This window comes from Dromaius novaehollandiae, chromosome 12 (genome assembly GCF_036370855.1).
Source record: "Dromaius novaehollandiae isolate bDroNov1 chromosome 12, bDroNov1.hap1, whole genome shotgun sequence".
In the NCBI taxonomy this organism is placed as follows: domain Eukaryota; kingdom Metazoa; phylum Chordata; class Aves; order Casuariiformes; family Dromaiidae; genus Dromaius; species Dromaius novaehollandiae.
In genome coordinates, this window is record NC_088109.1 from 18736913 (window position 1) to 18749495 (window position 12583).

At 45.0% G+C, this 12583-nt stretch overlaps 1 protein-coding gene across 5 annotated transcripts in view; it reads right to left on the minus strand.

The window, feature by feature from the left end:
* ADAMTS9 (ADAM metallopeptidase with thrombospondin type 1 motif 9) overlaps positions 1-12583 on the minus strand; it is an 83142-nt gene that overhangs the window by 62198 nt on the left and 8361 nt on the right. For all 5 annotated transcript variants that reach the window (XR_003260722.2, XM_026109967.2, XM_064519140.1 and 2 more), the window contains 5 exons: positions 3538-3824; positions 2388-2471; positions 2167-2288; positions 1764-1804; positions 1540-1645 (listed from right to left, as the gene is read on the minus strand). Coding sequence is in view for 4 of the 5 variants with exons in the window: in XM_026109967.2 (XP_025965752.2) it covers positions 1540-1645; positions 1764-1804; positions 2167-2288; positions 2388-2471; positions 3538-3824 (640 nt within the window). In the remaining variant the exon portion in view is untranslated. The remainder of the gene's footprint in view (positions 1-1539; positions 1646-1763; positions 1805-2166; positions 2289-2387; positions 2472-3537; positions 3825-12583) is intronic.

Genomic DNA, 12583 nt, shown 5'->3' on the forward strand with positions numbered 1-12583 from the left:
TGCCTGAAATCCTGCAGTGCAGGAGGTTGGCTGCAAGGTGTTTTCCAAAGCAGCTGAATACCTTGGGCCACATTCATTCCTCACACCGCTGCCTAAATAGGGCTGCACCAAGGACAAACTTGGCTCCTGTATTTTATGTGGTTGGCTCACTAAATGCCATCAAGCATCCATATCAAATAAGACCATGTGAAGTTTGCAGCACGTGACATATCGAAGAATGTGGCAAGTATACAACAGAGACAGAACGGCTTAAACTGCTTTGCTGCTTGAAGTGGAAAAGGGGAAATGACCCAATGTGATCCTATGTTCGAAGGCCTGGGAGTTTACATCCCATTAAGACGACCTCCAAGTAATCAACTTTTTGCTCTGCTCCCTGTAAAAGAGTAAAGAGGCATTTCCTGCTCGGGAGCTCCTCTAACCCCTCCAGCAGCTTTGGGGGCAGCATTAGCGAAGGAATTAGCCATGGGTTAGGTGTAGGGAAAGCCAAACCTTCGGGGAATTTCTGTCAGGAAATCTCATTTAAACAAACACAACTGTAGTTAAAAATAGAACGTCTCAGCCAGCCCTCTGTGCAGGAAAAAAGAGCTTAAAACAATGAGTGATCTGTTCTTAAGAACTCATCCATCCCATATCTATACACTTCCACTGCGAACCAAGCTAAGGTAGTTTTGAATGGAGTAAGTTGCCTAAGAGAGTTGCATCTGTGGGGTAAAGGACTTCGTGATCTAAAAAGATTTTTCTGATTATGCACTCTCAAAAAAATTCAAAATCAGTTAGTAGAAATTTCCATTGGAGGGAAATTCCACTGAGTGACTGCGTCTCAGCTGGGTGTCCAGTAACATGAGATCCTCCTTAGTGAAAGTCCCCGTGTAATGAAACGGTTCAGCAGGTAAGTCCAGGTCACTTCTATACCTCAATCAACTGCCAGCCACACTGGCTAAGTCCCTCCTTGCACACAGCTGCTCTGCTGTCTTCATGAATGCCTCGCACCAAGGTGGGATGAGCCCTGATGGCCCAAGGAACCTGCCCTCAGAGGAGACTGTAGTCCTGAAGGCAGGGCGAGATGAGCCCGTGCCCCTCACCCTGATCCTCTCCAAGGCACCCAGCACTACCTAGCCCTGGCCAAAAAGTCAGCGAGTGCCAGAGGCTTGGCTGAGACTTCATTGCAGAAGTCTCAGAGACTTGGCCACATTTGGATGCCAGGAGACGCAGCAATACGGGATGTTTTGGTAGCTCTCCTCACCTCCACATGTACTGCTCTACATCTGGGTACCCTGTAGTTGCTCACCCTCACTAACACTGTGCTCCCCAAAACGTGGGTCTGCTGTTTCTCCTGCTCGCAGCTGGGCTACGGAGCATCCCACTTCCCAGAGTCGTACCACAGCTTGAACCTCCTAGGTGGTGCCTCTCCTACCCAGGTATATTCATCTCCCGTAGATAATTAGGCTCAGCGGGTACCAACTCCTACTGCGGCTGGCAAGTTCTAGCTAGCATAAATCTTGGGCTATTTAAATGTAAATGCATTTACATAAGACGTACACATGGCCAAGTTCATGTGCTATTGTGAAAGCAGTGCTCAGCCCGTTATCTTCACTGATTGAACAGCTCCTGTATGGATCGCACACTGTGCCCAGCTCTGCCAGACCTAGAAGAGAACAGAGAGGTTTACAATAGCAAAGGAAGCGTTACCCACAGTTCAGCACATACAGCTAGCATTGTCACTACACAAAAGTTAAAAAAGACAAAGAAAAGGGTTTTCTTACCCAGAGTATCACATTTGTCGTGCGCTCTACAAATATCCTGTCTGAAAGCAGAACAGACCTGACACATTAATTTTCAATGCAGCAGTGACTTAAGGGACAAGCACAATAATAAAAAACATCCAAAAGCAATTCTTGGTCCTCCAGGCTGATTTTGCCACATCATCCAACAGAAACCTGAACCAAATCCCAGCCACAGTCCTAGAGTTTCATCACATGTTGGGCCCATGGTCAGGCCTTGGACAGTCCTGAACCTCTAAGACCCCTCTGTGGTGAATATGTTCTTCTAACTCTGCTCCTTACACCCACAAACACCAAATGTTTCCCGTAGCTGCATATATTATAAGCTTGCATCTTGTAACTCTGACACAACTGGTGATATTTTTAATGAGAAAATTCAGCATACCTGGTAACAAGCACAGCTGTATCATGTTGAAGGTGACTTCCTTCGGGGTGGTTTTGGGATTGCTGCCATTGACAAAAGTTTTTTAATGTTGTCTGGGCATTGTAGGATATCGCAGGACCATCCTAATGAGCAATACATACAAAGCAGGTATTTTAATTATTTTATCACCAGGTTCACTACACATGCCACTGTCAAAAGGAGAAGAAAATCACTTCCATTACCTGTTCGTTATGTATCACGACCAATTTCACAATAACAATATTAATTAAATTTCCAATACTTGGGTCTTTGTAGATAGAAGCTACCTGTTTCAAAAAGAAGTGCCCAGAGTTATTGCTAACATTCAAGGAAACAAAGAATTAAGACAACACAAGCATATCTTCTGTTCTGCGACTGTTTTTGTTCTGAGCTGCTGTTCTGCTCCCTTCTGTGCCCTAATATTATCTGACCATCCATGAACTCGCTGCACACCTCTGAGAGGCTCAGTCCCGCCAGCAGCACAATTTTAGACTAAACAAAACCTGCTGGTATTGCAGAAACATGAAGTTTCCTTCTGCTTTAACAAGCTTTTCACCAAATTACAGCATCATTTTGCTCCGAGGTACAACAACCACTGGCCGAGACTGTCAAAAGCAACTTATTCTGCCTCGTGCCTCATTTTGACATGGCCATTTTTAGACCACATATCAATCACTGCACTTCTACCCTCTAATGGGACAAAAATCACTGCAGTGAGACGACTGCGTTGGATACTCACTTCCCAGCAACATGTAGCTACAGAACTGCCTGTCTGGGGACTGCACTACTGCATCTTAGTACCAGAAGCCACCAAAATGCTCGCCACCAGCCTGGAAAGCCAACCCTAGCACTCTGCTAAGGACCTAAGTGACCACAGGCTCTTTCTCCTTTTAACTGCAAGGGAAGTCAGACAACCGCATGACCTACCACCATCCGTCCCTAGGAAGTCACAGTCCCCAAAGCACATTTTCTATTCAGCTGCTATTTCACATGGCCCTAAATAAAAAGAAGAATAAAATACGTGGACTAAAGGGCCAGCAACTCTTTTTGTGCTGCCTGGGGCACAGACAGCTGCAAAGGTGAGGTGTGGGAAGGGTTAGGAAGTATGGTAGGTCTGGGAAAGGAAGAAAACTTCAACCAATGCTCCCCAAATGTTCTTCGCTAAGGGAGATGTTCCTGAGGTCTTGTGAACCCGAACCAAGATGTACCAAGCTGTACTCTCATCCCAGAAATGTTTCCACACCTAGTTGAAGCAAACTGATGGTATCATGTGAGAAAGCAGCAGAAAGGAAGCTCTGCATCCACTAGAAAAAGATCTGTGGGTAAAATCACTCCCCCTATTTGAATACTTACTATTGACATTAACGTTAAGACATAGTGCTGTAGATTAGCTCCATGGTAGGCAACCATCCTGCTATCAGCCACCACCATCACTTCCACAAACCGAGGGTAGGAGAGAAACCGCTTTGTCCTTCTGTGGCTCTTCTTGTCACTGATGTTCCCAGTCTTGTTGCTCTCCGTAGAAAATGAGTTCACTTCTAGGCTATGTTTTAACATCTCCATGTCAGATAATATGCTGCTTTCTACCCACTGTTTTCTCCAGTGTTTCCGCTTGCTCTTTTTGTGACTATTTTCATGACCTATGATGGAAAAGCAGACAAAAGCATAACTTACAGTTTGTACAGAGTACAGACCACACGCATTTTATGTCAAGAAACCTATTTATTTCACCCGAGAGTTAGCAGGTTTGCTCTAAATAGCGAACCAGAGCAGAAGCACTTGGTGGAAGACCGCCATTTAATCCAACATGTAAGCCTTTTCTTAATTTTTAAGGACATAAATAATCTTTCTGAAGTCAATGATGCTTAGGCTTGACAGTCACCTAAAGGCTTTCCCGAAGCAGGACCGTATCATCGCGCACGCAGGAGGAGTTCAGCCCGAGCTTGAAGCCGGCGATGGTAATTAGCCACCGCAGCAGCGTGAGGATTCTGGGCACGTCCAAGGTGGCCAGGAAACCACAGGAAACAAAGGTCCAAATCCTGTATTTCTAACTCAGGCATGAAGGACGGCAGGATTTGGCCTTCATAGCGAGGCAATTATATATGATTTATTTCTGTCTCTAACAATAACATGGCTAGGCTTCAATTCTCCCCCTCCCTTTATTATTCTGTGCTACAGGAATGGTAAAGGTCATCTAATAGCACAGCTGCCACTGGCTAAAGAATAGAATTCAGGAAGTTTCACATATACCGCTTTTGATATTCAATTAGGCCAAACATAAAAGCAGCCTGAAAATATACTCCATGCTGATACAAAGACGACAAACCAAAGACGGAGAGCGGGCAAATAAAACATATGGAACGTGTACAATTAAGATTTACCATCTGATTAGTATGTAATTATAGCATTATTTAAATGTACGAGCAAAATCAGCCGTATTTGATGCCACTTAATTTTTAATCAGTTCATCATAGGAAACAGCTAATTGAATGTGATTCATCCACAAGAGACTGTTCGCTTCTGCGAAGTAATAGAAAGCCAGATCTGAACTGCTCATCTAAGACTCCAGGCTACAACCCTCCCGCTCTTTATAGCTTTACTTTAATTTTGTCATGCTGGTGAAAAATATCACATTTCCTTATCTGACCCACTGAGTAGGTTACAGGAAGTATAATATTAGGGAACAAAGGAATATTCAATACTCAAACAAGATTTAAACGATAGGAAACTTCTTAGCTATTTTTCATGAGTAGTTTCCTTTGAGGATATTTTGTAATAATTCCCAAAATAAGAAATTAAAAAAATTATTCTCTAATATCACGGCAGGCTGAGGGACTTGGCCAGCATCTACCCATCCAAAAATACCATTTTTTGCCCAACACATTAATAGCCAATAGAGTATTTAAAAATTAAATTCTTCTGCTTAATCTGCATTACCTAAGCCCGATGAACTCCCCTTTCCTGACACAGTCCAGACCACCTTAATACAGCAGAGTTCACCGCTATTTCAGTGAGAATTTGTGACAATTGCGCCAATGGCGCTTGCGGTTATAATTGGATTGCCCTGGTTCTTCTGCACTAATCAATGCCGTTACGTTGGCAAGCCACTGCTCTCATGCTGGCACGGCTTCGCGGGCTACCGTGACATTATCCCAACTCGCTCCGTGCCAGGCGCTGCGGGAAGCCGACCAGGCGTGCAAATAACTCTTAAAGGTGAGAGGAAGACCGGGCCACGGAGAAAGTGCAAACCTCGGCCCGGCATCCAGCTCCCCGCGCGCTGCCTTGCTGCGACCCTTGGCCAGGCGCTCGGGTTTCCCTTTTAAACAGCTGCCTTGCGAAAGAGGCGGGCGCCCGAGGGAAAAACGCGTTAAAGGCGGTGAGACGCTCAGCAACGGGCTGAGGTGAGATGCTCGAGCGAGGCTGGAGGCGGAGGTCGGGCCACCGCTGGCATGATGCCGCGGAGCTGAGCCCCAAAACGGCCGGCGGGGCCTGGGGAGCTTCTCCTCCTGCCCCGCTCCCCCAGCCCGCCGGACTGGGGCTCAGCTTGCAAGAGAACCGGGAAATGCAAGCGATTTCTTTAAAGAGACGCCTGTTAAAGCGGAGGTATTTAAACAAATTAATTCAAATTCACTAGGGTGCTATGCTCGCCCTGAAGCCCTGCAGCAAATTTTTGGGGGTTGTACAAGCACATTGTCACACTTTCCAAAAAAGAGAAAAAAATTATGATTTGAGCATCCTTCCTCAGTTCCCGGAGTCCAAGGGCGGGAGGACGGCCGTGGGCCGTGCTGCGAAGCGGGGCAGTAAGGTGACAGGATAGCACCAGTGGTGCGAGGTTCACGGGCAAGGTCTACTCTGGAAAGCCCCTACCCAACAGCCGCACGGGGAACCAGACCTCAATGCAGCCAAGGTATGCCCAGCCTGCAGGGAATAAAACATCTTTCTTTCTGCTAAAGAGATCTTGCATGTTATTGCTAATGTATCGGGTATACTTCCTCTGTCCAGCACACAAACTGAGCCAGCCACGTCATCCCTCTAAAAACAAAAAACAATTGTTTTTAAACACATATGAAGTCACCGACAGGTACAGCGTGTTTGGACAAGAGTCAGGTATAGCATGTTTGCCAACCTAGTTACTGTAAAACTAAGCATAAGCTAGCAGGGATAGGTCCCACGTAAAGCCACTCCTGGACTTTGATAGTAGTGAACTGTTATCTTCTCCCATCTTTCTGGTGCATAACTACACTCAGAGATGGTGCACACTCATCTGTAAAAAATTAAACCCTAACGGCAGTGTACTGCTCGCAGCCCAGGCATACGACTCCCACCAGCTTGAACAGGAGCTGCATACGGGCACTGTGAGCACTCCAAGTGCCCGATGCTCCTGACATCTCCCTTAACATTGAGAGGGTCACAACAGAAACGTTTTTGCCGAATGGTGCCACATGCTGCAGTTTAATTAAGCAAAAGCGAAAAAACAGTCACATTGCGCAAGAAAACCTTAATTTCACAGTGGCTGCTTCCTACTGCAACACAGAACACTGCAAAAGGGTGTGATAGTTTTCCACCTGGTTTTGTGTTTGTCCATCATGTTAATATATTAACAGAAAACAGGAAGCAAAATGGTTTGCTTGGCAATGGCTCAATTCTTGCAAATGCCCTGAAAAACATCTACCTACACATGGCAGGAATAGGATGGGATTAAGTAACAAAACACATTTTTAAAAATGCAAAAAAAAAAAAACCCCAGTGAGCAGACAAATGCTCAAGAGCCTAGCCTTTAAAACCATGCAAACCACGGATCAATAACTACAGATCCAAGAACTAGGCTAGTCTTTGTACAAATTCAACAGTTAATACTCAATTAAGTGGCTAAAGAGCTGCTGTAATAATGTGTATTTTGATGCTTGCTTTAGTCAAACAATACAGTATTCACAGTGTCTTCAGACTGACCTGAAGGTGTATGTCGATTTTTTTTTTTTGCTTGGTTTCTTCTTTTTATGTGAAGCTTAAAAAGGAGGCCCAGTCCTGTGACATTCAGCACAACAGGGATATTCCTTCCTCCCGGCCTGAATTTATGCTGGTTTTAACTGGTGCTGTCATCAATGTGCTATCATCAGATTTGAAGGCATCTTCCATCCCAGTGCCATTTAATTGCGCTTGTTTAAGAAGCCTCAGCCCATTGAGCCGATTTACAGCCGATTCCCACTGATTAATGGACTTTGGATCTACCCCAAGGGAGAGGGCAGTGGAGAATCAGGCACTAAGCGAGTACTTTGACTGCATGAAAGGGTGACAGGGCAGAGCCAGGGACTGCTTTTGAAGTGGTAGCTATTGTTATGCTAAAGCCCGAAATTAAAAGAAAGGGCGATCGCTTATCCCAACAGTTCTAATCCTTTCCATTTCTACATTAACTTGTCCTTGGAATAGAAAGCAATTTGCACAATTAAACAAGACATGTGACAACGAAAGTAATTTCAGTTCAGCTCCAAGTTCATGAGAGCTGCCCATAGCAGGGGAGGAAAAAAGAAAAAAGAGAAAGAGGAAAAAAAAATCTGCTACTCAAGCTAACAACATTAACATCCTCTCCCTGTTAAAAAAATAAGCGTGGTGCTTTCAAACCAACTTACTATCAAACGTTTCCTGAATGCGTGACCTAGGATTTTTACGACAAAGTTTGCTCCTTAGTGGTTAGCCTACGACATTCCCAGCACTGCTCTGATCCGGCTGAGCGGATGATAAAACCACAGTTTGGAAGTTAATTATTTATTGCACTCCTTCGTTGAGTAGATCAAAATTCAGCTGAGCTCCCTTCGGGCAGTCAGTCAGCTTGGGACTCGACTCCCCTGACCCCAAGGAGGAGCAAACCCTTCCCGGACGGTCCTGCACCAGCTCCGGTCACGGCCTGCAAGCCCGAATTTGCCGCCTGTATTCGCTGCAAGGGCGGCCGCTGCAGCGACAGCCAGCCCTTGCAAGGGAGACGCGGGGGCAAAATGGATTTTCTTCACGCAGAGGCTAGACTGGCCAACATCGAACCACGATTTTTACACATTTCATCATTTTCTGGTCACAGCCTGGTTTTCTACCTGCCCTTGCCTGTTGCTGTCAGGGGCATTTACACAGGGAGAGGAAAATTGACTCTTAGACCACAACAATGCAGCCACAGCTATATTTCAAGCAGCATTTGCACACGTTTGAGGTGGTTTGCTTGTTTAGAAGAGATTTACCCAAATTGAAAGAAAAACAAAATAGCGTTTTGGCAGCTTTTCTGCCAAAGTTTATGGAAGCTACTAGAGAAAAGAGAGCAAAAATAACAATCCTTTCTTGTCCAGGGATTATCTACAAGATGGACAGCAACAGTGCCTCCAAGGACCAACTTTGGGGAAGAGAACAGTCTAGTTTCCATGCCGCTCCAATCTGTAGCCCCTAGCAGACACTAAGAAGAAAGCCCCTTTCGGTCGTTTTATGTTTTGCCCGTGCACACCAGATCAGAGAGCAACTTAGCATTTCATTTCATCCCACAAAAGGCACCAGCGCTCACTGGTGTCTTAGGAGGCCTGAAGCAATGACCTATGGGCAACAGACGCTGTTACTAGACTCTGCTTCTAAATCTCATCAACCACCACAGATTGCAGGAAACCACAGTTTGGGCTTTCATTCAAGGAGGTTTTGTGCGATCCTGCTAGGTCTCCTATAGCCCTCTGAAAAAAACCCTGAGTTTCCAGAAAGAGGGACAATAGCCATATTTACCATTGCAGACTAACAAACAACTATATTTTCAGCTTTTCAGCTAAAGCAAAGCAGTAAAGGAAAGCCCATCCTTCATTTAAACACTGCAGCATCATGGGAAGAACGAATCTCAGATGAGTTTGTATCAGGGCAGATTCTCGTTTCTATCGCCATGGGTGTGAATCTGGATTGCTCCGTCGTGCCCAGCGAACCCACGTTTATGCCAGCATAACTCAGAGCAGGACACCACTTCGTGGCTGGCAGCTGCTCACCCAGCTCGGATGACAGCCAGGGATGGAAAGGTAATGGGGGGAGCAGCAACCACCTTGCTCCATACCACGCCGACAGTTGGGCAGGATTAATGCTGCCTTCCCTGCAGATAGCTCCTTGACTATGCATTCAGAGCTGCTGCTACAGCTAGAAATAGAAAATAGCCTTTATTGACAAAGGTGAGATCAATGATCTAAACCAGAAGGCAAACGGAGGACCTGGGCCAGCCAGAATCCAAAGAGAAAGGTGCTCTGTGATCCTACCCATCGCCCAGATCCCTATTCTCTATCTCCCTTTCTTCTCTGTGTCCCCATCAGCTTGCATCCTTCCCACACATCTCCATCGCTGTGCCCCTTGGCTTCCAAGGCCATGTCAATCCTGCTCCTTTCCCCGCAAAACTTCAGGTCTTTTCTTCAAAACCCTCAACTTCCACTGCCCAGCCCATGAGATTCCCTTTCCCAGTTTCTCAGTGCATGAGGAGCATCCCACCCACCCATCCCACGGCCCTGCTATGCATCATACGATGCAGAAGAGGCCAAGGCATGAGGTTTCAGCAGAGACGCTGAGCCCACCAACAACTTTCAGGCAATCCTGTCCCCTCTTCCTGCTGCTTGAATCAGAACGCTTGAGAAGTATGCACCTGCAATTAGCACCAATCAATTGCCTGTAGGAAGAAAATATTCTCTGTTTTTACACCATATGAGCACCAAAGACTGCACATACGCTAGACATTTCCTTTCTCAGTGACATATGTGAGAATGCATTCCAGCTTCAAAGAATTTCTCTGTGCCTAAGGTAAAAAGTTGTACCTGAAAGCCATCAATTTTTCCCAGTAGACAGAAACTAGTTTAACGAACAAAACAATAAATTGACTCTTTGAGAAAGCTGATAGTCACATATGCGTTGAGCATGTGGCAGAAAATGATTAAAGATCACATTACAGGCAAAATAACTGCATCTCACAATCGGAAGGCATTTACTGCTTGAATTGGTCCTGAATTAGAGAGCCTTTGCTGGTCAGACTGAGTCAGCAACGGCAGAAGAAAACAAAACAACAAAAAAAGGGTAAACCAAGGTGCAAAAAGCACCACCAAATTGGTACAGAATTGGTTTAAAGTATGCCTTACAGAAACTTATAGCACTGAAAGTCACTGACACAAGTTCCCATGGAAATGACCCGTGGGAGCCATCCTGACTCTGTGAAGGGCTGGGCATTTTGCTGAAGCATGTTTCAACGTTTCACCTGTGGGCAGACACATACCCGAGCCAGGCTGTGGGTCCATGGACACAGTGGCAGATGCTGGTGGCATTTCAGCACGCTGGGAAAACCGCCAGGGATGCTGCGTTGTGCAGTTGCTGCGCTACTCAAATCTGTTCGCTTGCAGAGCTTTAGAGGCTGCACTTACTGAACCTCAAGTCACCTGAGCATCCAAACTCCCAGGCTTATTTGCTTGCTCTTAATGCATCTTTCGATGCATATCAGTTGCAAATAATTTACAAGTGCGTTGCCTCAGCTTCAGCCACGAGGCAGTGCTACTATGAAGGCTCAGGTAGTCCAGGAGACCATACTGAAGAAACCTGACCGTGCAAAAATGGTCCATTGGTGGGGTTAAAATCCAAAGTGCTACTCATGAGGCAGGCTAATGCCACCTCTTCCTCGCAGAAAGAGCTGCCTCATCACAAGAGTTGAATGAATGAGTCCTCAGCGAGACTGTCAGAGCAAGCGACTCTTCTGAACCATTCTGGATGTACGAGTCTTCTGCTCAGTGGCCTTAGTAATAAAATAGAGATTTCAGAAAGATGCCTTTGCAGGGGCTTAAGGGGGTGAAACAAAGCCACAGCGACTGATAGCTCTTCGTTGCCACCTCTTAAAGTAGTGTCTGCAAAACTTCTTGGTGTGAAGATGTTTTCTTGTTTTGATTTACAAAGTCAATGTTGCCACATGATGCATGCAGGCAATACAGATTTCACAGCATCTATTTGTTATAATGGACTTCACTTGGAAAACACTCTGTATGGTGCATGTTAATTCTCCAGAATTCTCCAAAACCTCCCTGAAGTCCATTGCTATCTGAATGTTGCTATTGTATCTGGGAAGACTACCAAAATGCATGGAAAAAGCCTGCAGCACATGAACACAGCAGGGACAAATGTCACTTCAGACACACAGATCTGTCTTTTACAAAGCAAATCTTTTCTCCAGTGGATTAAAATCCAATGCAGACCATGTTCTGTGGTGATCACAAACACCTCACCACTGAAGTAATCAGAAACTTTGCCTTTTACCTTGTTTTATATCAGCTATATATACAAAAAAAATTCCTAATTTTGCATCAGGCATAGAGCCATTATGGCATTTACGTTTGTCCTAGGGAAGCCAGGATCATAAGTGCACTACCATCTACAAACATGTCCAGTGGTACCTCCAACCATGAGGTCCAACCAAGGAGAACACCACAGAGATCACCACATCTTTGTACTGACACTCAGTAAAAGACGAGGAAAAATATAACCCATTAGTAGGAAAGAAACTTTGCCTAACAGTTGGCCGCAGGAAAATGATGTTGTCAACAACAATACGGGCATATGGGAAAACAAGCCACAGAACAGTCAGCCTGTTTATTTTTGTTCATATATGACACGGTGTACAGATGGAAACTGCCAGTGTGATACCCGACTGCCTGTCCCACCTGCCCTTCTTCAGCAGATTTTCATACAGAAGATGTAAAAATAGCTGTAAAATTGCAAGTATGTTCACTCTGAGTGCAGGAGAATAACTAAACTCTGTTTACTTACCATATCCTAGTTGCAAGAAGTAATTAAACTATTCTTCATTTAGCCACAGTCTCAGCTTCCACTACTACAAAATTAACCTTTCTTACCAGATGGATGATTGATACAATATTTTCAATAATGAGTAACAACCTGCCCTCTCCCACACCATGTATGTACCTTGCTTGTAACACATGAAGGGATTTTCAGAACAAAACTGCAATTATGGGATCTGTATCAGCGGCTGGGACTGAATTTTTTAACTGAAGCCATTGTAAGAGTTTATTGCACTTGCCAATATCACACAAGATAGCACGGACATTACAGCCTGTTCCCTTTCCCAACTCAGTATGGGAAAGGCTCGTGTTTGACATCCCAGGCCCATCTGACTAAGGACTAGTTGGCTGTTACATGCTATTACCTCAGTAGGAAGCCAGAAATAGAATTAATTACATTAGCATATGGGACTTGTGACGTACCTTTCTCATCTGCTGTTTTACGGTAGGGAAGGAAACCTGAAATAATTACTATCTGACAATGAATTACAATTCACTTCCTTAAAATGTGAAATTTCTCTGAGGGAAAGAAAGAAGTCAATATATTACCCTGAAGCCAAAAGCAAAACTGACAG